Source organism: Oncorhynchus gorbuscha, linkage group LG02, assembly GCF_021184085.1.
Source record: "Oncorhynchus gorbuscha isolate QuinsamMale2020 ecotype Even-year linkage group LG02, OgorEven_v1.0, whole genome shotgun sequence".
Classification (NCBI taxonomy): Eukaryota; Metazoa; Chordata; class Actinopteri; order Salmoniformes; family Salmonidae; genus Oncorhynchus; species Oncorhynchus gorbuscha.
The window spans coordinates 43,504,849-43,531,780 of NC_060174.1; the positions used below are offsets into that span (position 1 = coordinate 43,504,849).

General features: G+C 43.5%; 2 protein-coding genes across 2 annotated transcripts; both read right to left on the reverse strand.

Moving 5' to 3' along the window:
• Nucleotides 1–1,726: 1,726 nt before the first annotated feature.
• On the reverse strand, nucleotides 1,727–12,203 carry LOC124002654 (dihydrofolate reductase-like). The gene is made up of 6 exons (XM_046310244.1): nucleotides 11,402–12,203; nucleotides 10,672–10,721; nucleotides 10,305–10,413; nucleotides 3,540–3,666; nucleotides 3,100–3,215; nucleotides 1,727–2,898 (listed from the first exon to the last, which is right to left on the reverse strand). The coding sequence occupies exons 1-6, from the start codon at nucleotides 11,500–11,502 to the stop codon at nucleotides 2,802–2,804; spliced, it is 600 nt and encodes a 199-aa protein (XP_046166200.1). The 5' UTR covers nucleotides 11,503–12,203; the 3' UTR covers nucleotides 1,727–2,801.
• Nucleotides 12,204–14,055: 1,852 nt separating this feature from the next.
• On the reverse strand, nucleotides 14,056–25,174 carry cry1b (cryptochrome circadian regulator 1b). The gene is made up of 9 exons (XM_046310258.1): nucleotides 24,602–25,174; nucleotides 21,225–21,333; nucleotides 19,676–19,818; nucleotides 19,141–19,414; nucleotides 18,500–18,952; nucleotides 18,219–18,370; nucleotides 17,708–17,910; nucleotides 17,285–17,404; nucleotides 14,056–15,269 (listed from the first exon to the last, which is right to left on the reverse strand). Exons 1-9 carry the CDS (start codon nucleotides 24,757–24,759, stop codon nucleotides 15,184–15,186), a joined length of 1,698 nt encoding a protein of 565 aa, XP_046166214.1. The 5' UTR covers nucleotides 24,760–25,174; the 3' UTR covers nucleotides 14,056–15,183.
• Nucleotides 25,175–26,932: the final 1,758 nt, after the last annotated feature.

Sequence of the window (26,932 nt, forward strand, 5' to 3'; positions counted from 1 at the left end):
CTTCACCATTCCCCCATATCCTGTATCATTAACAGCATGGGCCTGTAGTCATGGAAATAGCCAAATGATAAGTACATGTTAATGAATTTGGGTTTTAATTGAATTGATATTAGGTGTGTCTACTTCTGAGTCATGTACAATTTCAAAACAAGACAGCTATAAGGGTATGTTTGGAGACATTGGAGTCCCAAAGGTACACTTCATTTTCTACAGTCGGTTTCAATGTCAGTAACTTCACCCTCATAAATTGTCACACCAAAATGCATTCAGTAATCTCCAAATTGCTGCAATCTTTAAAAACAGAGTACCATCTACTGACCTCTATTGGTACTACCTGAATTTTTCATGAAAAAAAGTAACAGATTGGGATTGAATGGTTGAAAGAATTATGAATGTTTATTTAGAAGTGTGGCAGCTTTGTTTATGCATTTGTACATATTTGCTTTGAATGATTCATTTATTTTCAAATGTTAATAGTATATTTTTGACATTCTTAGTTTTTTATACAGATGTGCTTTGTTGCAACTCAAAATAAACTACCTTAGTTCCTACTTTACATTTCCTCTCATTCTTTTTGAATTTAATGCATGGAAAATATCATGTGTAACAACGTTCAAGTTCCCATAGCGAAAGTAGCTAATTATCAAGGTCAATGTTTTTATTTTAAAAGTAACTAAATTGCTTTTACGCTGAGTACTTTTTAAATTAGCTACGTTATTAAACTTTTACTTTAGTATGTTTTATCACCAGTCATGTTAATTCTACTTGAGTAAAATGTCATTAAAGTAACAGTACTTCTACTGGAGAAGGATATTTCAGTAGTCTTTCCACCCCTGACAGTATGTTCTCTGTTAAAAGATTTGCTTCCATTTGAGTGAAATGAACTAGACCCTGCTTGGTGTATAAATGCAAATGATGTCTTCACCTCCCTGTCTCCCTCTCTCTGTCCTTGTTCCCTCTCAATGATGATCCCTGTGTGCTGCTCTACGGTGACTGTCAGTCTGAATTTATATCCCAAAGCAGGAGAGGTTAATAAGAGGGAGTATAAATTGTTATTTTCCATTTCAAACGTGACACCGGTTATTATTAGCCCGGGTTACACATGGCTTTTATGGGGAATAACTCAGGGAAAATATGAAAATAGATGACACCTGCAATTAAAATGTATGATTACCAGCTGCGGCGACAGCATGGCAGAGTATTAAGGTGGTAAATATTCCATGTCTGGGGTCAGTAGGGCTTGGAGAATTCATGTGGGCTGTGACCACGGCTAATAATCTTTCTCCTCAGCTGTTATCATACCAGGATCTCCCAGGCATAATGGGCTTCCCAAATCGTACCCTATTCCCTATGTAGTGCCCCACGAAAGTAGTGCACTACATAAGCTAGAAAATGGGGTGTCATTTGGGACGCGCAGATAGTTTCCCTCAGTAAAGGTTACCCTGTTTCTTGTGGGAAGAAGATTTGACAGGACCTGTAGCTTTCAATCATATGGCACGGACTAAACACTCTTGGGACTCATATCTTGAGCAATTTCCCCATAGTCACTTTCTTTGTGTTTATAAAAAGGTTGTCTGATTGGATGTTCTTAAGTACTTTGATACACAATTATATAGAGGACATCAGGTCATAATCTGTTTGACAGTAATCTGTCTTTCTGTCTGACAGTAATCGGTCTTACTGTTTTTGCAAAGTCGAGTTCTAAGAAACTGATTCACATATCACATTCACCCACATCCATGACATTCGATCATGTTTTTATTTTTGTAGAAAGGGAAAGAAATTGGTTTCAGGGGGCACTTTGTTCTCTATGTCTTGTCTTATGTCTCCATCTAGTGGATCATTTACTCCAACATCGTGTACTGAAAGATGGAGTTGTATGAATATTTACTGATTGACAAGTGATTCAATTAGCCATGATGACAAATACAATATCATGCCAAGTTGAAGAATTTACAATAGAAGATGCATGTTTTCCCCAAAGGAACTGTATGTTAGTATCATTACAATGTATATCACTACATTGCAGAGATTCCTCAATTGTAAACATTTGCAATACATTTAATAACAGCTCTCCTACACCTTTCAAGAAACATCATTCAGAATAAGCAAGACATTTTTTGTTTATCTGGAATAAAATATGTATTTCCTGGCTCATATTAAGCACTCTTATACTCTTTTGATAGAATCATAATTATACATATAAAACCATTCAAGGCTGATTTCCAGCCTTTGGTTGGCGACTTCATAAATTGTAAATTGCAATATGTTATGAAATCTTCAGACATAAATATCGCCCTCTGTTACGTAAGCACTATCAGGAACAACCCCCCCCATCCTTAGTGCCCATGTTGTTATGAGTAACCCCAGACCACTCGTCTGACATACTCTCTGACTCAGACAGAGCCATATTGGTTTGGTCCTAGCAGAAAATTACAGATGAGGGGAGAGGATAGCAAGGATGATACAACAGACAAGGAAGGATATTATCTGGGACAGCAGTGGATCCATCATTTGTACCAAAACATGAAAAGCCTTCTGTATCTGACAACACATGACCTACAGTAAGACAAATCTGAATGGGATGGACACATTGACTGATCTGATTCATTAGTGTTATGGCACTGTGCAGATTGAGTCACTGGCAGATGAGATGAAGCAGAGTGAGTGGGACATGTGCAATGTACAACTGGATAATGATTACTATTAGAATTGCACTGGAGAACTGAATAGTTAAAAAAAGGCACCCGACGTCTGACAAAGAACAGTCCGTGTTTGCATTCATGCAGTAAGTTACAGTTTTAAATCACCTCAGCGCTACAGATCTCCCTCTTGAAAACTTCATACTTAAATGTAACCCCATTCTCCTCCTGAATCTCATTTGGTACTCCAGGAAACCTAGTTTGAAGTTAAGGGAAACAAAGGGACAACTTAGACAGAGTGACGAAGACACAAAAAGCTTTCAAACACTTGGCCTGACGTGTGGACCTGGTCAATCAGAACAGAGTATAGATTCACTTATCAAAACAGTCCAAAGATTAAGCAAACAGTGCTGCAGCCTAGGGCCAGGAGAGCAGAGAATAAAATATGCTTCCGTACCTCTGTTGTTTCTTAAAAACGCTTCGGTCAAACTGCGGAAAGAAGACGTCACAGTCGAAGTCAGCCATGATGTCAGTGAGGAAGACGAGTTCACACCAGGGATGCATCAGAGCCTCCTGATGACAAGGGAAAGGTACTGTAATGAGCTACAGTATAGACAAATATAGTGGATGGACTGTCCTATAATAATCTATGTTCATCCACTTATTTATTCCTAACCAATATATTGTATTTAAAGTCCTGGGCGAATTTGAATAAAGCATCTCAGAGTAATGCTGATCTAGTATCAGTTCCCCCTTTCCATGTAATCTCATTCATTATGATCTAAAAGTCAAAACGGATCCTAGATCAGGACTCCTACTCTGAGATGTTTTAGAAATACGGGCCCAGGTCAAACTGCACCACAAACTTCCCACTACCCACAGAGACACAAAAGTCACCTGATAGACCCGTGGACCACCCACAACCCAGATGGTCTCCACCAGGTCACATAGGGGTTGCAGCAAGGCTAAGCTGATCATGCTGTTGAAATCTTGACACAGGAAGTGGGCATGCTCCGGGAGAGTACTGTGAGGAGTGAGTGACACCCAAAATAAGTAATCATTTCTAAAACCCAACTTTTCTGTATGCATTAAATAGTACCCTTAAAACACTATTCTCAATGTCAACAGTGAAGAGGCGACTCCGGGATGCCTGCCTTCTAGGCAGAGTTCCTCTGTCCAGTGTCTGTGTTCTTTTGCCCATCTTAATCTTTTATTTTTATTGGCCGGTATGAGATATGGCTTTTTCTTAGCAACTCTGCCTAGAAGGCCAGCAACCCGGAGTCGCCTCTTCACTGTTGACGTTGAGACTGGGTACTATTTAATGAAGCTGCCAGTTGAGGACTTGTGAGGCGTCTGTTTCTCAACCTAGACACTCTAATGTAATTGTCTTCTTGCTCAGTTGTGCACCGGGGCCTCCCACTTCTCTTTCTATTATGGTTAGAGACAGTTTTCCCTGTTCTGTGAAGGGAGTAGTGCACAGCGTTGTATGAGATCTTCAGTTTCTTGGCATTTTTTCACATGGAATAGCCTTCACTTCCTCGAACAAGAATAGACTGACGAGTTTCAGAAGAAAGTTCTTTGTTTCTGTCCATTTTAAGCCTGTAATCAAACCCACAAATGCGGATGCTCCAGATACTCAATGAGTCTAAAGTAGGCCAGTTTTATTGCTTCTTTAATCAGAACAACAGTTTTCAGCTGTGTTAACATAATTGCAAAAGGGTTTTCTAATGATCAATTAGCCTTTTAAAATTATAAACTTGGATTAGCTAACACAACGTGTCATTGGAACATTTCAACGTGTCATCTGAGCTTTTCTTTCAAAAACAAGGACATTTCTAAGTGACCCCAAACTTTTGAACGGTAGTGTAAACGGACAAAATTTGACTCTGTTTAATTTACTCAAGTTTAAATGATAAGTCAAAATATTAACATGGCCAACTTTGAATACAAGACTCATTGAGGTACAGTTGAAGTCGGAAGTTTACATAGACTTAGGTTGGAGTCACTAAAACTTGTTTGTCAACCATTCCACAATATTCCTGTTAACAAAGTATAGTTTTGGCAAGTCGGTTAGGACAACTACTTTGTGCATGACACAAGTAATTTTTCCAACAATTGTTTACAGACAGATTATGTCACTGTATCACAATTCCAGTGGGTTAGAAGTTTACATACACTAAGTTGATTGTTCCTTCAAACAGCTCGGAAAATTACAGAAAACGATGCCATGGCTTTAGAAGCTTCAGATAGGCTAATTGACACTATTTGAGTCAATTGGAGGTGTACCTGTGGATGTATTTCAAGGTCTACCTTCAAACTCAGTGCCTCTTTGCTTGACATCATAGGAAAATCAAAAGAAATCAGCCAAGACTTCTGAAAATTGTAGACCTCCACAAGTCTGGTTCATCCAGGGGAGCAATTTCCAAATGCCTGAAGGTACCACATTCATCTGTACAAACAATAGTACGCAAGTATAAACACCATGAGACCACGCAGCCGTTCTACCGCTCAGGAAGGAGATGGGTTCTGTCTCCTAGAGATGAACGTACTTTGGTGCGAAAAGTACAAATCAATCCCAGAACAACAGCAAAGGACCTTGTGAAGATGCTGGAGGAAACAGGTACAAAAGTATCTATATCCACAGTAAAACGAGTCCTATATCGACATAACCTGAAAGGCTGCTCAGCAAGGAAGAAGCCACTGCTCCAAAACCGCCATAAAAAAAGCCAGACTACGGTTTGCAACTGCACATTGGGACAAAGAGTGTACTTTTTGGAGAAATGTCCTCTGGTCTGAGGAAACAAAAATAGAACTGTTTGACCATAATGACCATTGTTATGTTTGGAGGAAATATTGGGAGGCTTGCAAGCCAAAGAACATCATCCCACAAGTGAAGAATGGTGGTGGCAGCATCATGTTGTCGGGGTGCTTTGCTGCAGGAGGGACTGCTGCACTTCACAAAATGGTTGGCATCAAGAGGAAGGAAAATTATGTGGATATATTGAAGCAACATCTCAAGATGTCAGGAAGTTAAAGCTTGGTTGCAAATGAGTCTTCCAAGTGGACAATGACCCCAAGCATACTTCCAAAGTTGTGGCAAAATGGCTGAAGGACAACAAAGTCAAGGTATTGGAATGGCCATCACAAAGCCCTGACCTCAATCCTATAGAAAATATGTGGGCAGAACTGAAAAAGCATGTGCAAGCAAAGCCTACAAACCTGACTCAGTTACACCAGCTCTGTCAGGAGGAATGGGCCAAAATTCCCCCAACTTATTGTGTGAAGCTTGTGGAAGGCTACCCGAAACGTTTGACGCAAGTTAAACTATTTAAAGGCAGTGCTACCAAATACTAATTGAGTGTATGTAAACTTCTGACCCACTGGGAATGTGATGAAAGAAATAAAAGCTGAAATAAATAACTCTCTATCTGACATTTGACATTCTTAAAATAAAGTGGTGATCCTATCTGATCTAAGACAGGGAATACTGTATTTACTTGGATTAAATGTCAGGAATTGTGAAAAACTGACTGACTTAAATGTATTTGGCTAAGGTGTCTGTAAACTTCAGACTTCAACTGTATATGATTTGGAGCGAGTGGTCGCATCGGCACTTCGCTCCCGCAGGTAGTATAACTTTTTCATTACATTATATTTCATTTCATTATATTTCATTATAGCACAATGGTTTGATTTGTCTAATCTTAGCAATTTCTTCTCAGCTAGCTACATAGCCGTCTTTGTATCAAAGATAATTGCGTAATTATCGTATTTCGCCGTCCTAACGTAGTCTTCACTAGCCAGCTAGCTAACGTCCACTGATTAGCTGCACTGGAGAAACTATTACACTCAACTGAACGACTTGATTAGTGTAGTGTTAGCTAGCTACATAGCTGTCTTTGCTGTCTTCGTATCTTCGTTCCAAGATAATTGTGTTGTTTAAGGTTTAGAGTGTGTAGTCTTAGAGTGATTATCTTAATTTACCGAGGTTAGCTAGCCAGCTATTTGTCGTCCTTAACGTAGGAGACTCTGCTAGCTAGCCGACAGCTAGCCAACGTCTTCTGAATAGAACTCAACAACCCGGTCGCATTCACAGGTAGTATCACATTTTCATTTCATTTCATTACAGTACAACGGTTTGATTTGTTTGATCGTAGCTAGCTACATAGCTAGCTACATAGCCGTCTTTGTATCAAAGATAATTGTGTAGTCTAGAGCGATTTTCTAGGTTAGCTAGCCAGCTATTGTCGTTCTTTTAACGCAACGTAACGTAAACAACACTACTAGCTAGCCAGCTAGCCCCCGAATAGCAGCACTGCAGAAACTATTACACTCAACGGAACGACTTGATTAGTGTAGTGTCAACAACGCACCCACTGCCAGCTAGCCTACTTCAGCAGTACTGTATCATTTTAATCATTTTAGTCAATAAGATTCTTGCTACGTAGCTTAACTTTCTGAACATTCGAGACGTGTAGTCCACTTGTCATTCCAATCTCCTTTGCATTAGCGTAGCCTCTTCTGTAGCCTGTCAACTATGTGTCTGTTTATCCCTGTTCTCTCCTCTCTGCACAGACCATACAAACGCTCCACACCGCGTGGCCGCGGCCACCTAATCTGGTGGTCCCAGCGCGCACGACCCACGTGGAGTTCCAGGTCTCCGGTAGCCTCTGGAACTGCCGATCTGCGGTCAACAAGGCAGAGTTCATCTCAGCCTATGCCTCCCTCCAGTCCCTCGACTTCTTGGCACTGACGGAAACATGGATCACCACAGACAACACTGCTACTCCTACTGCTCTCTCTTCGTCCGCCCACGTGTTCTCGCACACCCCGAGAGCTTCTGGTCAGCGGGGTGGTGGCACCGGGATCCTCATCTCTCCCAAGTGGTCATTCTCTCTTTCTCCCCTTACCCATCTGTCTATCGCCTCCTTTGAATTCCATGCTGTCACAGTTACCAGCCCTTTCAAGCTTAACATCCTTATCATTTATCGCCCTCCAGGTTCCCTCGGAGAGTTCATCAATGAGCTTGATGCCTTGATAAGCTCCTTTCCTGAGGACGGCTCACCTCTCACAGTTCTGGGCGACTTTAACCTCCCCACGTCTACCTTTGACTCATTCCTCTCTGCCTCCTTCTTTCCACTCCTCTCCTCTTTTGACCTCACCCTCTCATCCCCCCCCCCCACTCACAAGGCAGGCAATACGCTCGACCTCATCTTTACTAGATGCTGTTCTTCCACTAACCTCATTGCAACTCCCCTCCATGTCTCCGACCACTACCTTGTATCCTTTTCCCTCTCGCTCTCATCCAACACCTCCCACACTGCCCCTACTCGGATGGTATCGCGCCGTCCCAACCTTCGCTCTCTCTCCCCCGCTACTCTCTCCTCTTCCATCCTATCATCTCTTCCCTCCGCTCAAACCTTCTCCAACCTATCTCCTGATTCTGCCTCCTCAACCCTCCTCTCCTCCCTCTCTGCATCCTTTGACTCTCTATGTCCCCTATCCTCCAGGCCGGCTCGGTCCTCCCCTCCCGCTCCGTGGCTCGATGACTCATTGCGAGCTCACAGAACAGGGCTCCGGGCAGCCGAGCGGAAATGGAGGAAAACTCGCCTCCCTGCGGACCTGGCATTCTTTCACTCCCTCCTCTCTACATTTTCCTCCTCTGTCTCTGCTGCTAAAGCCACTTTCTACCACGCTAAATTCCAAGCATCTGCCTCTAACCCTAGGAAGCTCTTTGCCACCTTCTCCTCCCTCCTGAATCTCCCCCCCTCCTCCCTCTCTGCAGATGACTTCGTCAACCATTTTGAAAAGAAGGTCGACGACATCCGATCCTCGTTTGCTAAGTCAAACGACACCGCTGGTTCTGCTCACACTGCCCTACCCTGTGCTCTGACCTCTTTCTCCCCTCTCTCTCCAGATGAAATCTTGCATCTTGTGACGGCCGGCCGCCCAACAACCTGCCCGCTTGACCCTATCCCCTCCTCTCTTCTCCAGACCATTTCCGGAGACCTTCTCCCTTACCTCACCTCGCTCATCAACTCATCCCTGACCGCTGGCTACGTCCCTTCCGTCTTCAAGAGAGCGAGAGTTGCACCCCTTCTGAAAAAACCTACACTCGATCCCTCCGATGTCAACAATTACAGACCAGTATCCCTTCTTTCTTTTCTCTCCAAAACTCTTGAACGTGCCGTCCTTGGCCAGCTCTCCCGCTATCTCTCTGAATGACCTTCTTGATCCAAATCAGTCAGGTTTCAAGACTAGTCATTCAACTGAGACTGCTCTCCTCTGTATCACGGAGGCGCTCCGCACTGCTAAAGCTAACTCTCTCTCCTCTGCTCTCATCCTTCTAGATCTATCGGCTGCCTTCGATACTGTGAACCATCAGATCCTCCTCTCCACCCTCTCCGAGTTGGGCATCTCCGGCGCGGCCCACGCTTGGATTGCGTCCTACCTGACAGGTCGCTCCTACCAGGTGGCGTGGCGAGAATCTGTCTCCTCACCACGCGCTCTCACCACTGGTGTCCCCCAGGGCTCTGTTCTAGGCCCTCTCCTATTCTCGCTATACACCAAGTCACTTGGCTCTGTCATAACCTCACATGGTCTCTCCTATCATTGCTATGCAGACGACACACAACTAATCTTCTCCTTTCCCCCTTCTGATGACCAGGTGGCGAATCGCATCTCTGCATGTCTGGCAGACATATCAGTGTGGATGACGGATCACCACCTCAAGCTGAACCTCGGCAAGACTGAGCTGCTCTTCCTCCCGGGGAAGGACTGCCCGTTCCATGATCTCGCCATCACGGTTGACAACTCCATTGTGTCCTCCTCCCAGAGCGCTAAGAACCTTGGCGTGATCCTGGACAACACCCTGTCGTTCTCAACCAACATCAAGGTTGTGGCCCGTTCCTGTAGGTTCATGCTCTACAACATCCGCAGAGTACGACCGTGCCTCACACAGGAAGCGGCGCAGGTCCTAATCCAGGCACTTGTCATCTCCCGTCTGGATTACTGCAACTCGCTGTTGGCTGGGCTCCCTGCCTGTGCCATTAAACCCCTTCAACTCATCCAGAACGCCGCAGCCCGTCTGGTGTTCAACCTTCCCAAGTTCTCTCACGTCACCCCGCTCCTCCGTTCTCTCCACTGGCTTCCAGTTGAAGCTCGCATCCGCTACAAGACCATGGTGCTTGCCTACGGAGCTGTGAGGGGAACGGCACCTCAGTACCTCCAGGCTCTGATCAGGCCCTACACCCAAACAAGGGCACTGCGTTCATCCACCTCTGGCCTGCTCGCCTCCCTACCACTGAGGAAGTACAGTTCCCGCTCAGCCCAGTCAAAACTGTTCGCTGCTCTGGCCCCCCAATGGTGGAACAAACTCCCTCACGACGCCAGGACAGCGGAGTCAATCACCACCTTCCGGAGACACCTGAAACCCCACCTCTTTAAGGAATACCTAGGATAGGATAAGTATTCCCTTTCACCCCCTCCCCTTTAAGATTTAGATGCACTATTGTAAAGTGACTGTTCCACTGGATGTCATAAGGTGAATGCACCAATTTGTAAGTCGCTCTGGATAAGAGCGTCTGCTAAATGACTTAAATGTAAATGTTTTTAGGTTGTGGACTGTGTGTGTGATTGGTAGTAGTGTAACTTTCGGCTTACCTCAGGGTGGTACTCAGGACCACATGGAGGACATTGGGCATCATAGAGAACAGACTGTCTGGGTTGGAGAACCAGCAGCCCCTGCCCCACACCATCATGTTAAATTTCCCTGTGAAAGGGATTATCAAGTTCACCTTACATTGTAAAGACCGTTTGGAAGAAGTAACTATTTCATTACTTATAGTGAACAATGCTGCCAAACTATCAGTAGCTGAATAACTCCGGTTGTAGTATCTATTATACCTTTTCTATTGCATTTCAACAACAGCTTCTTTGTCTGCATTTCTCTGTGCTCTACACTTTCCCATCATTGAGTTGGAGCACTGTTAAAAGCCTTTAAGTCAGAAAGGAAATCAATCAAAATTACCTGGTAGGGAGACATTTGTAGTAGTTTCCAAAAAGAATTTGAATTCTGTCCTGTGAACGCAATATTTTTATACATTGATTACATTCGGGCCAATACTTTCAACTCTTTGCCAAATATTCCTATGTATGGACCTAAGCCAGTTCAAGAACCAGAAACTTGATTTTAACATTTTCATATTGAAATACATGTAGACAAGTGTTATACCTGTCATTAAATGTTATCAAGTAACTGTGTCCATCCCAAAAAGCATAATGGGATCTGACTTTACATGCCACCTGTTGACAACTGGTCAAAATGTAATTAGGGTAACTAGCCTACAATCACACAAAGATGAACTTTACATCAAATAGCCATGTATATCCTTTTATAGTTTATTCGCCTAAACATTGCCTTCATCCACATACCAATTATTTTCCAAAACGTTTTTTTTTTTTGTGTCAGCGATAAGACATTGTTCTTAGGGGGTTAGTTACCCTTAGTACGCCACGCATTTAGGACATACTTAAATGTAGTATACGCATCAATTAATGGTCCAAGTATAGATGTTTAGAAAGACCTAGTAGCCTAAATCTATGAAAACGAAAAAAGGAATTGTTATCATTGAATATACTACAATCACACAAGTATGTAACGTGTAATGCTGGCTTTTAAATAGTCCAAACATAAAACCGGAAGACATACATCAAATCAGAATCCATAAGGGAAAAATAAATAATAATTTCTCTCTTACGGTAAATCCCATGGCAAGTGTCCATCTTTTCCTATTCCCATGTTGTTGCATGCAGCGGCGATGAGCCGCAACGGTTTCTTCTGTACTTTGGCCGCGCACATCGTCGATACGTTAGTAGATGGTACAGTGTGAACAGGCTGGTTTAACGAGTTTACAAGTGTTTATATAACTCGCTCAGATACGCAAGCAGGCTTAATACCGCATTGGATGAGGATAATTTCAGTGCATAACAACCACTGAATTGTTCTACCGAGTATGACAAAAGCCAAAGGCAACTGTAGACAGGGGGGCGAGGGTAAGTATTTTGCTTGTTGAATCCAACGTTTTTGTGTGTGGAGAATGAGTTTCTAGAATTTGCGGCCACATCTGGAACCGCTCTTTCCGGTTTCTACGTGACTGTCCATGTTTACCACTGATTATGAAACAATCAGAGGCACTGGGGTCGCACCCCCTCCCTCCCCAGATACACTAGATGACTAAAAGCATGTGAACACCTGCTTGTCGAACATCATTCCAAAAATCATGGCCATGGATATGAAGTTAGTTCCCCAGTGCTGATATAACAGCCTCCACTCTTCTGGGAAGGCTTTCCACGACATGTTGAAACATTGCTGCGGGGATATCCATCCAGCCACAAGCGCATTAGTGAGGTCGGGCACCGATTAGGTCTGGTTCGCACTCGGCGTTCCAATTAATCCCAAATGTGTTCGATGGTCTTGTTCTGTGAGCTTGTGTGGCCTACCACTTCGCGGCAGAGCGGTTGTTGCTTCTAGATGTTTCCACTTCACAATAACAGCATTTACAGTTGTCTGGGGCAAGGTGAAAGTCACTGGAGCTCGTCAGCAAGCCCATTCTACTGTCAATGTTTGACTATGAGATTGCATGGCTGTGTGTTCGATTTTATACACCTGTCAGCAACAGGTATATACTTTTGTATATAAACTCAGCAAAAAAAGAAACAACCTCTCACTGTCAATTGCGTTTATTTTCAGCAAACTTAACATGTGTAAATATTTGTATGAACATAACCAGATTCAACAACTGAGACATAAACTGAACAAGTTCCACAGTCATGTGACTAACAGAAATGTAATAATGTGTCCCTGAATCAAGGGGGGGGGGGTTCATAATCAAAAGTAACAGTCAGTATCTGGTGTGGCCACCAGCTGCATTAAGTACTGCAGTGCATCTTCTGCTCATGGACTGCACCAGATTTGTGAGTTCTTGCTGTGAGATGTTACCCCATTCTTCCACCAAGGCACCTGCAAGTTCCTGGACATTTCTGGGGGGAATGTCAATCACCCTCCCATCCAACAGGTCCCAGACGTGCTCAATGGGATTGAGATCCGGGTTCTTCGCTGTCCGTGGCAGAATACTGACATTCCTGTCTTGCAGGAAATCACGCGCAGAATGAGCAGAATGGCTGGTGGCATTGTCATGCTGGAGGGTCATGTCAGGATGAGCCTGCAGGAAGGGTATCACATGAGGGAGGAGGATGTCTTCCCTGTAACGCACAGAGTTGAGAATACCTGCCATGACAAGCTCAGTCCGATGATGCTGTAACACACCGCCCCAGACCATGACAGACCCTCCACCTCGATCCCGCTCCAGAGTACAGGCTTCGGTGTAACGCTCATTCCTTCGACGATAAACACAAATCTGACCATCACTCCTGGTGAGACAAAACCGCGACTCGTCAGTGAAGAGCACTTTTTGCCAGTCCTGTCTGGTCCAGCGACGGTGGGTTTGTGCTCATAGGCAATGTTATTGCCAGTGATGTCTGGTGAGGACCTGCCTTACAACAGGCCTAAAAGCCCAGTCCAGCCTCTCTCAGCCTATTGTGGACAGTTGTAGCACTGATGGAGGGATTGTGCGTTTCTGGTTTAACTCTGATTTTTACGAATCAGCTTTGAAAGACAGGGTCCTGAAAAAGGGACGTTTCTTTTTTTTGCTGAGTTTATATTGTAGCATATAAATAGGTTACAAAACATGGCAAAAATGTTTAATTACAGGAAATAAGCTGTAAAACGTTCTGGAATTTTGCAAACCTATCCTCTTTGCCTCATTGCAAAATGTGTAGAATAGCATGAAATTAGCTTTGAAACAGCAACATTCTCTCTGCCCTATGGAAATATGTGTAAAATAGAATATTTAGATAAGTTTCTTTAGCCTATGGTAAAATGTGTATCATTGTAGGAAGTCACCCCCCCAGAATATCCCTTGCTCAAACCTTGCAGGGGCCCAGCAAAGCTGTTACACCACTATTACTTTAGATTCATTGTATTTTGCATTTACTTTGTACTATTTGTATTATTGAACTTAAGTTGTAAAGTAAGTATCCTTGTGCGAGCCGGAGCCAGGCTCCTAGTTCTGTAGTGTGAGGCAGCATGATGTACATGTACAGGACGCTAGTCTATTGCAGGGCCTTACCCCCAATTTATCTCAATGCTGAGTGCCAAGCAGTCACATCAGGTCACATTTTTGGTATGACCATGGCCAGGTATCGAACTCACAACCTTCCAATGTCAGGGTTGACACTAACCACAATGCCACTGAGTTGGTCATTGAACTTAAGACAACCGATATTTGCATGTGCATGCCATAAGCAAACCATTACACTAAAATAAATATTACTTTGAGCCAGTGTTCATTTTTTTAACCTTTTACTACAGATACATAAAGAACAGTCAATTTGTCAGTCTTCACACACAAATAACAATTGGGTTACAAGAAAACAAAATCATGCTATATCAAATTATTACTGTACAAATTGTGAGTTGAATCACTCACACACTTATATACAGAAAGGGTTATATACTTCCCTTAAAACATTTACAAATGGTAATAAGGAAATGTGTTTATAAAATGTATTATGCACTTCTGCTGCCTTTAAATGCTCCTCAGAACCTTTGATTTCTGAATATCCAACAGCACTTGAAGGCGGCATTATACCCTATAGAATAACTAGGGGCATTTGACCTGACAATTCCAGGTTGGGTAATCGTGTTATCAGCTTGTTTGTTTGTTTTACCTTTATTTAACCAGGCAAGTCAGTTAAGAACAAATTCTTATTTTCAATGACGGCCTGGGAACAGTGGGTTAACTGCCTGTTCAGGGGCAGAACGACAGATTTGTACCTTGTCAGCTCTGGGGTTTGAATTTGCAACCTTCCGGTTACTAGTCCAACGCTCTAACCACTAGGCTACTCTGCCGCCCCCCCTCCTTGAGGCTGATGCCATTCCCAAAGGCTAAGACTGTATATTATACTGCACATAGCATGCCCTCAGACTCAAACACAGCCACCACCCAGTGTTCTTTCAGCAAATATAACTTGTGCATCCATGTTCTTTGTATTAATTATAGTGATGCCAACATTTCTATTCAAGACAGTTTGGTGGTGTGCATGTTAAAGAGAGTCATCTTGTGAGACAGCATTACCTCCCTCTAGTAACACTGGGGACAGTGTCACTGTGGACTTGTGATTTGAGCTGTGGGTTTGAGATTCTCCACAGAGACAGAAGGTCACAGACCATTAGTTCTCTGAGCATCATGTGGTCGGATGTTCCATTTAGCCAGCTGACTTCACAGAAAGCTGGCAGAGTTTGTGGAATGCTTGCAGCCTTCTCTCCTCCTCCATTCCTGCTGCTGCTCACATAACTGAGGTAGATGTGCTCCTGTAGAGTTGACAGAGTCAGGGAAGGAGAACGCAACGTTGAGGCGCTGGTCAATTCTGCTGGAGAGCAGAGTGGCTGGAATCCCCTCTTTCTTCTCCTCTTCAGGCACTAGTTGCTGGTCTGCCTCCGGGCCTTGTGGCTACAGCCCGGTGTGAGGTCCTCATTGCGACGCTTCACAACGACCTGTCCTCTGCCTGAATCAAAGATCAATGATAATATAAATTTTTAGATCATATACAGTTGAAGTCAGAAGTTTACATACGCTTAGGTTGGAGTCATTAAAAACTTGTTTTTCAACCGCTCCACAAATGTCTTGTTAACAAACTATAGTTTTTTCAAGTTGGTTAGGACATTACTTTGTGCATGACAAGTCATTTATCCAACAATTGTTTAGAGACAGATTATTTTACTGCATCACAATTCCAGTGGGTCAGAAGTTTACATACACCAAGTTCACTGTGCCTTCAAACAGCTTGGAAAATTCCAGGAAATGTCATGGCTTTAAAAGCTTCTGATAGGCTAATTCACATCATTTGAGTAAATTGGAAGTGTACCTGTGGATGTATTTCAAGGCCTACCTTCAAACTCAGTGCCTCTTTACTTGACATCATGTTAAAATCTAAAGAAATCAGCCAAGAACCTCAGAAAATAAATGTGGACCTCCACAAGTCTGGTTCATCCTTGGGAGCAATTTCCAAACGCCCGAAGGTACCACATTCATCTGTACAAACAATAGTATGCAAGTATAAACACCATGGGACCATGCAGCTGTCATACCGCTCAGGAAGGAGACACGTTCTGTCTCCTAGAGATGAACGTACTTTGGTGCGAAAAGTGCAAATCAATCCCAGAACAACAGCAAAGGACCTTGTGAACATTCTGGAGGAAACAGGTACAAAAATATCTATATCCACAGCAAAACGAGTCCTATATTGACATAACCTGAAAGGCCGCTCAGCAGGGAAGAAGCCACTGCTCCAAAACCTCCATAAAAAAAGCCAGAGTACGGTTTGCAACTGCACATGGGGACGAAGATCGTACTTTTTGGAGAAATGTCCTCTGGTCTGATGAAACAAAAATATAACTGTTTGGCCATAATGACCATCGTTATGTTTGGAGGAAAAGGGGGAGGCTTGCAAGCCGAAGAACACCATCCCAACCGTGGAGCACGCGCGTGGCAGCATCATGTTATGGGGATGCTTTGCTGCAGGAGGGACTGCTGCACTTCACAAAATAGAAGGCATCAGGAGGATGGAAAAGTATGTGGATATATTGAAGCAACATCTCAAGACATCAGTCAGGAAGTTAAAGCTTGGTCCCAAATGGGTCTTCCAAATGGACAATGAACTCAAGCATACTTCCAAAGTTGTGGCAAAATGGCTTAAGGACAACAAAGTCAAGGTATTGGAGTGGCCATCATCACAAAGCCCTGGCCTCAATCCCATAGAAAATTTGTGGGCAGAACTGAAAAAGCATGTGCAAGCAAGGAGGCCTACAAACCTGACTCAGTTACACCAGCTCTGGCAGGAAGAATGTGCCAAAATTCACCCAAGTTATTGTGGGAAGCCTGTGGACGGCTACCCGAAACATTTGACCCAAGTTAAACAATTTAAAAGGCAATGCAACCAAATACTAATTGAGGTTGTAAACTTCTGACACACTGGGAATGTGATGAAATAAAAGCTGAAATAAATCACTCTACTATTATTCTGACATTTCACATTCTTAAAATAAAGTGGTGATCCTAACTGACCTAAAACAGAGACATTTTACTAGGATTTAATGTCAGGAATTGTGAAAAACTGAGTAAATGTATTTGGCTAAGGTGTATGTACACTTCTGACTTCAACTGTAATCTGATTATTTCCCTATGAAATTGGTTATGGAAAAATGCAAACATTTCTGGTACGCATCTGCTTTGACTAATACTTTCCATTTCTGATCGGTATTACTATTCTGACCCTTTGTTCAATCAGGGAGGTCAATTAAAAGCCTATTCTAATCTGTAACCACTTATCATCTTTAGTAACATCAAGCCTGACAAGTACTATCACATGACACACCTTTCCCACCCATGCCACAGCCCACATCAGAGATGGATGAAGTCACAGTCAATCTCAGTGTAGATAAGATTAAGGTTAACACTGATCTTTGGAAAAATCCCAGTTTCTCTGTTGCAGTCAAGGAAGGAACGAAGGAGGTTTGTTACCTGCTTGAGCGGCTCCCTCAATCTGGATTTCTTCATGGGAGGGCCCTGGTATTGGACCCGTCATGACCCCTGCACCGTATCCACTGTCATTAGGATTGGCATGCACTGTCGCGAGCAGCCCTGTGAAATGGAGACAGAGTTGGACAGTCAGTCTACCGCACCACAGCCTCCTAGACAATCATTGATAATGGTAACAATACAGTTATAAAAGAAAATAAAGTCACTGTATTCACAATCAATTTCAAAGTAGGAGCGCTGATCCCCCCCACTTTTATTCATTATATTTAAAAGTCAAAACTTCTACTCCGTGACACTTTGTGAATAGCTTTTCATGGAAATTGTTAGTGTCTGAAAATAGCTGATTTGCAGCAGACTTCAAAGCGATTAGCTGTACATTAATCAGGTCATGCGCTCTGTGCTCACCCAGGCCGCGGTAGCAGGAGAGCTGTTGGTAGATCTGCTTCATCCTCTCCACGTTGAGGCGGCTGGCCTCTGCGTGGTGCACCATGGGTTTGGGGTAGTGCACACCGATCACGCACTTGGACGCCTTCTGCACGCTCTCGGGTGCGTTCCAGGGGTCGTAGATGTACTTGGCCGGGAAGCCCTTCAGTATGGGAAGATAGCGCCTGGAAAAAAACAAATGGAGAAAAGACAGTTTTAAAAAAGGACCATGGTGACTTCTGAAATGAACAATAATGAAACAAATATCCCATGACATTTCTAGTTGGTACAGCATGGAAATCTCATTAAGACTCTGGAGTGTATAATGAGACATTGTAGTCTAGCAGGTCGTATACAAAATTGTTTGTCATGGTTTTCTGCATGTTCTACATGCCTTGTCACAGGCATGGTGAATTAAAACACTAAGGTCTAGTACAGTGTACCACACTGGTTAAAATTAGCAGTGGACAACTAAGTGCAGGGAAGATCTTACCGTATGTAGTCTCCGTTGGGGTCTGTCCTCCTGCCGAAGCCCACGGGGCAGTAACAGTGGAAGAACTGCTGGAAGAAGGAGCTGCAGGAGAGCCACATCCAGCTGCCTGCGTTCACACTCCAGTCTGCATCCAGCAGCAACTCCTCAAATACCTGACAGGTACAGAAACAGAAGGTACAGAAACAGAACAATGAACAGTCATACATACATCAGATTTCCCAGTCATACATACATCAGATTTCCCCCTGTCATCTCCTCTCTCCCCCTGCCCCAGTATCTACCTTCATGCCCTCCTCCCAGCTGATCCACAGATCTCCCCGGGTCAGGAAGCAGGCCACGGCGTGTCTGGCCAGGTGGTGGATCCAGCCCTCCTGCCTCAGCTGGGTCATGATGGCGTCGATCCAGGGGAACCCTGTCCTCCCCTCGGCCCACTTGGCCAGCGCCTCTGGGTTGCGGTCCCAGGGAATCTGCACGCACACAGGGTTGCCCTCCATCTTGTCGAAGCAGGGGTTGTTGGTGGCCGTGGTGTAGAAGAACTCGCGCCACAACAGCTGGCCATAAAGTGAGAGGGGCGGAGAGCTGTTTTTCTTCACCTTCCTGTAGAGGTCAGTGAGTTTGAAGTAGAAGAGGCGACAGGAGAGGCAGCCGAAGCGGAGGTAGGGGCTGAGGCCCGTGGAGCTGGCCAGCAGGGAGTTGGCGTTCATCCGGGGACGCTCAAAGTTGGCCACCCACGCCTGGAACATAGAGGGTTAGGGTTTGAGTCAGGACCCCAGTGGAACCCGTCTATCTCACAGGTACATGACACACTAAGTTCTAAAACAGTCACATTTTCAGGAAGAAAATGGATTCCAACACAGGTACTGTATGTGTCCACCACACTGGTTCAGTAGTGGTGAGATATAAAGAAGGGACTCCTTCCCACCTTTCTCTCCAGGTGCCTCTCCAGGCGAGTGAGGGCCTCCGTCTCTCCCCCCGGCCATACTGCTGTAGCCAGGCCTTCTGTCTCAAAGCCAAGCTCCTCCAAGGACGGCACGCCAAACTTGTCGTCGTGGTCGTCACTGATGGGCGTGGCACACTTCCGCATGACCTCAGCGGTGATGGTCTCGGCGGGCATCTCCACGGCATCCATGTGACTAATGAGCACCTGGAAACGCTTGTAGGTGAGAGGGGACTGGCCTCCGTTCAGCTCGATGATCCTACAGAGACACATGGACAGAGATAGCGGAATTTAGTGCATCACATAAATTAAACTAGAATGTTAGTGTTATGAATATGTTGCTAATACATCAGGTTTGCGTATTTGCACAACTTGATGACTTAATAACAACAAGGTAATAACATTCTCATTGCTTTGACATGGGTTGTGTTCTCACAAGATCTAATATATGTCAGCCATGAACTACAGTAGCTAGATCTCCTTGACGGTGTGTGTGTATGTGTATCTAAGTTTCACTCACTTGTCTAGGTCGTAGAGTGTGTGGGAGACTTTGACCGTTACTTCCACCCCGGCCTCGCTGGCCAGCTTTTGGATGGCGGCATCACGCTCCTTGCCGAAGGGCTCAGAGTCGTACTCGTAAGACAGCCGGCTAATCTGCCATTCCTGGGAAGTTGAGAGAGAGAGACAAGTTCAGACATGCCACAGTCAGACGCCATGGTAAATAGGGAACCTTTACTTTGGTAAAGATCAAGAACATGTAGGAAGTGCATAGAAAATACCATGGAATTCAAATAGTACTAATGTTCACATACAGATCAAGTGAAGACTACCTCAAGGACTCAGACCATGAGAAACAAGATTGGAGGAAACCAGGCTCCACCTGGCCAATACCATCCCATCCATCGCAGTGGCAGGGAGACTAGTCAGGATCAAGGGAAGATGAACAGAGCAAAGTACAGGGAGATCCTTGATGAAAACCTGCTCCAGAGTGCTCAGGACCTCAGACTGGGGTGGAGGTTCACCTATTTTTATTTGACCTTTATTTAACTAGGCAAGTCAGTTAAGAACAAATTCTTATTTTCAATGACAGCTGTTAACTGCCTGTTTAGGGGCAGAATGACAGATTTGTACTTTGTCAGCTCTGGGATTTGAACTTGCAACCTTCCGGTTACTAGTCCAACGCTGAAACCACTAGGCTACCCTGCCGCCCCAGCACTACAAACGACCGTAAGCAAACAACCAAGACAACATGGGACTGGCTTAGGGACTAGTCTCGGAATGTCCATGAGTGGTCCAGCCAGAGCCCAGACTTTAACCCGATCAAACATCTCTGGAGAGACCTGAACATACAGTGCCTTGCGAAAGTATTCGGCCCCCTTGAACTTTGCGACCTTTTGCCGCATTTCAGGCTTCAAACATAAAGATATAAAACTGTATTTTTTTGTGAAGAATCAACAACAAGTGGGACACAATCATGAAGTGGAATGACATTTATTGGATATTTCAAACTTTAACAAATCAAAAACTGAAAAATTGGGCGTGTAAAATTATTCAGCCCCTTTACTTTCAGTGCAGCAAACTCTCTCCAGAAGTTCAGTGAGGATCTCTGAATGATCCAATGTTGACCTAAATGACTAATGATGATAAATACAATTTGATATTTCAGTTCTCTTTTTTTCTTATTTTTTGCAAAAATGTATAAAGACCTGTTTTTGCTTTGTCATTATGGGGTATTGTGTGTAGATTGACGAGGGGGAAAAACTATTTAATCAATTTTAAAATAAGGCTGTAACGTAACAAAATTCTGAAAAAGTCAAGGGGTCTGAACACTATCCGAAGGCACTGTATATCAAGACATTTGGGATGATATGACACACTGGAAGTATAGTACAGTAACTGACTAGTTTAATCCCACGAGACTGTATTTCTATGGGGCATACTGTACTTTTATGAGGCATACGTGTACAGTACACAGTGGCTGTGCAGTACTGTAAGTGTGATGTGTTAACTCTGATACGGTAGTGTGATGGTTTACTACTACAGTACAAGTGTGACAGTGTTAATTGTACCTTGAACAGCCTGGGGAAGACATCAGTAGGCTGGCCCCGGATGACAAACAGACGGGAGTGGAGCTTGCGGAGGCTGGCGTCTAGGTCCTCCAGACACTGGAGTAAGAACCTGGAATCAAACAGAGAAGATGATCAATGATTTGATCATATAATCAGAGAGGAAATCCTGCTCAGGATTCGCAAAAAACCTGTCGCCTATTTTTATTATGTTTTATGGTATTTAGTTTAGTCGTTATCCCAAGGTCACATGATGGATGTTCCAGCTCTCATTAGGCACGAGTGAAGATATGATACAGACATCCATCATGTGAGCCGTGGCTCAAATACATGTGGTAAGTAGAGTTGCACCATATCAAAGGGCTTTACGTTATTGCAACAAAGCCTTTGAAGTGAATGTAAAGTGGTGATTGAATCAAAAAGAAGGCTCGTGGAAAGGATTCGCAATCATGGGAATGTCAGCTGCTTCTCTCAGTGCAGAGAGCTTTATGCAGGGAGATTCTATTGAGAAAACATGTCCTTCACCACCAGATTATAAAAGCACTCTCAATTTTACATAGGCCAAATCATCTGCTGGTAGCCTATCATTTAAAACACCTAGTGGAAACATTGAGTGGAAGATCTGGCTGACTGAATGGAACATACTACGCTATGAGTAAGTCATGTAGAACAATAAGGTCTCTGTACCATCCCAGCCTTGTAGTATTTACATGACAACAGGAGGGCGCTCTCGGCTCACAGCAAAGTCCACAGTTTAACAAAACGATAGACTGCTCCATCAACTGGCAAAGCATGGCTAGTGGAACTACAAGCCCTCATTAGAATGTGGAGATTTTAAACTGTAATTCCGAGGTAATGGGTACACTAGCATAAGTGACAAGCCTGGGCCAATGGGGAAGGACTGCTTGATTGATCCTCTACAAACAGCGCTACCTTAGACCTTCTCATTCTGCTGTCATATGATCCTCAAACTACATGGGAAGTGTTGACCACAAAATAATATTGACTCCTGCTGAAGCAAGCATGACGTGAGTCATCATTGTATCATGTAGCCAATAAATTACTCCTTTAACTAGGCCTAATTTGATATTTACATTTACATTTAAGTCATTTAGCAGACGCTCTTATCCAGAGCGAACTTGGATATCAACCAAGTCAAGAGAGGGCGACTGTCTGAACGTTGTGTTCTGTGTTGGGTGACTGGACTGTCCCTTTAAGGAGGCATCAATTCATCCAGACCCTTATCTGAGAATGGTGTCCTCGTTTTGTGTTGCGGTCCTCCATTCACACAGTGAATGCTGTACTTGGAACTCGAATGAAACAGGTTTGGTAGAGCGTTTATCACAAGCAGCAGGGTTTAAAATATGATCTCTGAAAAGGTAATATAACCTATTATGCAACATATGACGACTAGCGGCCCTGCAAGCAATGTCATCATCATGCATACACTTGAACGGCAGGGTAATGCACAGTGACCACAAAGTGAACATTGCTGGGTATGCTAAATCCCATCTGAGACTCAGTTGTTCCACTCACCTGGAGCAGACTACACACACTGGGAACTTTATATTGACTAGGCCTAAATATATTCTAGCAGGCTGGTGCTGGTCCCAGAGGAGAAGTGTTCTTTCTTATAGCTAGGACAGCCTATGCCATTCTGTTCTGGCTGGTAAAGCTACAAGCTGCTTACCTATTGCAGATTCAGTCTTCCCAGTCTGGTGCAGGTCTACACTTTTGTTTCTGGTGTCCTTTGACAGCTCTTTGGTCTTGGCCATAGTGGAGTTTGGAGTGTGACTGTTTGAGGTTGTGGACAGGTGTCTTTTATACTGATAACTAGTTCAAACAGGTGCCATTAATACAGGTAACGAGTGGAGGACAGAGGAGCCTCTTAAAGAAGAAGTTACAGGTCTGTGAGAGCCAGAAATCTTGCTTGTTTGTAGGTGAGCAAATACTTATTTTCCACCATAATTTGCAAATAAATTCATTAAAAATCCTACAATGTGATTTTCTGGATTTTTTTTCTTCTCATTTTGACCGTCATAGTTGAAGTGTACTTATGATGAAAATGACAGGCCTCTCTCATCTTTTTAAGTGGGAGAACTTGCACAATTGGTGGCTGACTAAATACTTTTTTGCCCCACTGTAATGTGAGCTGCCTGGCGCAATCTCCGGCTAATAAGGCAGCTACTATAAGAGAAGTCTAGATCTCAGGAGGAAGTGGGGTTGAGCGGTGGGTTGAATGTAGGTCAAAGCTGCGAGGACTGGAGAGGAGAATGTCATAACCACCCCAATGACACAGTGCCCCATTTCCAATGCCTGCCCGCACTCAGCCAGGATGGGGAGGGGGACTTACATAATCCTTACTGCTGTGCATGTTCTTAAACCCTGCTGAAATGTAGGCCTACTCTCCAGGTGGTAATAGAAACTACTGAGAATACCCTGCGTACAGGGATGTTTTCGACATGGGTAATGCAGTCAGGTCATTCTCCTCTTCTCCTGCTCTAAAACAGGAAGTTATGCCTTACATGAACATTCTTATAAGTGGCCAAACTAAAGCAGCATAGTATGTGGGCTAAATGAAAGGGAGGGAATCCAAGGTAAATCAGTAATCAACTGTCCTTGGTGCCCTGGAATGCCCTTGTTTCCTGTGTGGCACACAGATGTACTTGTAATGCAATAATTGACAGTCAATATTTACTATAACTGTGTGCATAAGTGTGGTGCTAGGAAAGCCCTACTTTCCTGCCTTAGTGGTACACCACACCCACACACTAATGTCATTCATAACCACCTACAGCACTGGGATTCCTCATTCTGGTGTTATGATAACCAAATCTGGGTTTTCCTTAACCTATTGGCCAAATGTGCATAAGTGGCGTCTGGCATGCCCACAAGGTCATAATCTATCGAAAAGGAAACCATGATGGATCCATCAGAGCCCCTAGGCAAATTCACAAACGTGGCAATGCAAAAAGCAGGGACCTGTGTGACCTACATCTGCGGTAAACACATCCGTGTTGGGTGAGTGCAATACGAGCCACTCAATTAAAACACGTCCTCTAATACAGGGGTTCCCAAACGCTTTCTATGGGAAACTGCTCACTCCCCTCATTGGTGGAGAGAATTTTGCAAGCTTAAAGCTTATTTCCTGCAATTCTATAAATGTTGTCATGGGGTGCAAATAAAATTTTGCAGTTAAACAAAAATACTAAATTAAATTTAAAAAACATTAGCTGACATGGGCTAGTTGATCTGGACATTTCTTACAAGTTATAAATATCTCTCTAAGGTCTGCAATGACTAACATGACAAGAGGAACTGATGATGCACTACCCAATTTAGAAATTGCACCTTGTGCATTCTCCTATTAGGACCCCTACCTCCACCTGCTGATGCCCACGTTGGAGGACCCTGCAAACCAGGGGTCTAGGATGTAAACATAGCGAAGGGTGTCCGCTCCCCGGATCGACTCCTTTAGAGAGGGGTTGTCGTGGAGCCGCAGTCCCTTCCTGAACCAGTGGATCGTGTTGCCGACCATTTCACCTGCTGTCTATTCTAGTTATGTCCACGACTCGAGTCGTTGGTTATAGCGCTGATGTCAAAACAAAACGCGTAGGAGCTAAAACAATAGCCCTTGCATGCCCAAACTAAGTTTCGGTTCTGTCGCCGAGATGGTTTTTTTAATGTTATATTATTTTTTATATTTTTTATTAACCTGTTATAAACGATGTTCGACCTGATGGCTAGCCTAGCAGCTCGAAAAATGTATAATTGCCTTGTCGTATCTTGCTATTTTCCAGATACGGTAGAAGAGCGAGTGAACTAAAGTACAGTAGGTAGAGCGTTTTGATGAGAAATTAAACTGTCTTCCAGTATCACTCGAATGTATTTTCATATTCTAAGAAAATGTTCCCTGTTGAAATGAACTTTCTTTGACAACGGCTCCACCCAAAGAGGTACGCGGATAAGAATGAACGAATCTGATTGGTCAATGTCACCAGTTATGTAACGTTTGCTCGCTCACGTTTCGGTAGTGTGCTTACTCCTATCTTATGTTTTTCCACAGGCATCACTTATACACGGTAAATATCCACACAACACATTATTTGATGTTTAATAAGTTATTTACAGATTACTTTAAACACCATAGTCTGAATATCGATCTTATTTTGGATGTTGTTGACAAAAATGTGTGCCGCCTGCCCGCGTCATGATTATTTACGCAGGACCCGGATGAACACATGTACTAGAAAAAATGATTATGCAAGTAAATCTGTAGGCCTAGTGGGCAACCCATCACCATCACACGTCTAAGCATGTGATGAATGTCAAATACTATCTGTCATGAGACTATGATGCCATCATTTCAAAATGGATACAAACCAATTAACTATTCTTGCCTAGATATTATGCATGCCTACCAATGCAGAATTTCAGATGTGATCAGATTTCAATCAAAAACGTATCAGCAAAGATCATAAGGTAGCCTAAACACCTTAAAAGAAGCAACCAACTGTCACACAGTATTGCATTAGTAGGCCCTACACTTTAATTGCATTGTCCTGAAGCATGAGGTGTGAAAACATCATGTGGATGATGACTGTGTGAAACAATTACAAACTGTAGGAGTTTTTATTCATGAGACAAGGGATGGGTGGGTAGTTGGATGATGAAACATGCAGGTTGAATAGCTAGACACTAGATTGTAATATGCAATAACCATTTCTAGTAGCATACATTACGCTGTGTATAGTATAGTTGATAATCATTTGATGAAGGAAAAGTTCAATGACAACATGACTGTGTGAACGTTGAATATGTAAAATAACAAGGGAATTTCTTTATAGTAGCCTTAAGTAGCCTTAAGTAGCCTTAAGTCTTAATGTATGGAAATGTATGGTGAGACTAGATCTTTAACATAATGATATAGGTTTGCAAACTGAGCACCAGGGTTCAGTGTTGCTCCAGGGATAAGCAGCACACAACTTCATCACAAAATGTACCAACAATACTCTCCTCAATCAAGTTAAAATCAAATAAATGTAATTTGTCACATACACAGTTTACAGCAGGTGGGAAAGGTGCAGTGAAATGCTTATGTGCTAGATCTTCAACAATGCGGTACATCAGTCAATAATAACAAGAAAAAGAGTCATGTAAAAAATAACAAGTAATAGAAGCGGTAGTATGCATTGTAATAATAGGCTGTATAGAAATATAAAGTGGGTAGTGGTGTCTTGGTCGCGCAGTAGAATAAATAGTATATAATAGAACATCAGGGTTGACTGTTGTGTGTGTCTGAGTGTGTGTGTGTGTTCAATCCCACAGATGTCAACAGTGCCCCATATCAGGACCAATTAAAGTTAGATGAGAAATAGTCTATGTCCCAATTATGTCTCTTTCCTCCCAAAATGTGCACTTGTTTACTTCCCCTCGCTAGTTTGAAAGGAAATGACTGGTATAAGAAATATGGTGGAACATTTGCCTGGCTACGCTTCCACATCGCTACGGCCAAGTGACGCTTCTCCACGATAAGTCTGGATTTGCCTCCCTCCCCAACGATTTTTAGAATGCAAAGGCATTCTGCCCATTCTTATTGGTCCAAGAAACCTGATAGCGTCAAGGACAGTACAGTATGAAGATAGGCTAAAACTGCTTCTCCAATAGAAATCCCTGATCACACTTGTAGGTGATGTCATGGCAACGTTGGC

Bases quoted from the DNA above. Each gene is read 5' to 3' on its own strand.
- cry1b (XM_046310258.1), bottom strand. From the start codon at position 24,759: ATGGTCGGCAACACGATCCACTGGTTCAGGAAGGGACTGCGGCTCCAC. The intron at 18,953-19,140 runs GTGGGAAGGAGT...TCTATGTTCCAG, and splicing joins AGAGGCACCTGGAGAGAAAG to GCGTGGGTGGCCAACTTTGA. The intron at 17,405-17,707 runs GTGAGCACAGAG...TCCATTTCACAG, and splicing joins CTCCTGCTACCGCGGCCTGG to GGCTGCTCGCGACAGTGCAT.
- LOC124002654 (XM_046310244.1), bottom strand. From the start codon at position 11,502: ATGTGCGCGGCCAAAGTACAGAAGAAACCGTTGCGGCTCATCGCCGCT. The intron at 10,722-11,401 runs GTAAGAGAGAAA...TTGCGTTCACAG, and splicing joins CACTTGCCATGGGATTTACC to GACAGAATTCAAATTCTTTT. The intron at 3,216-3,539 runs GTGACTTTTGTG...CCTTGTCATCAG, and splicing joins GTGGTCCACGGGTCTATCAG to GAGGCTCTGATGCATCCCTG.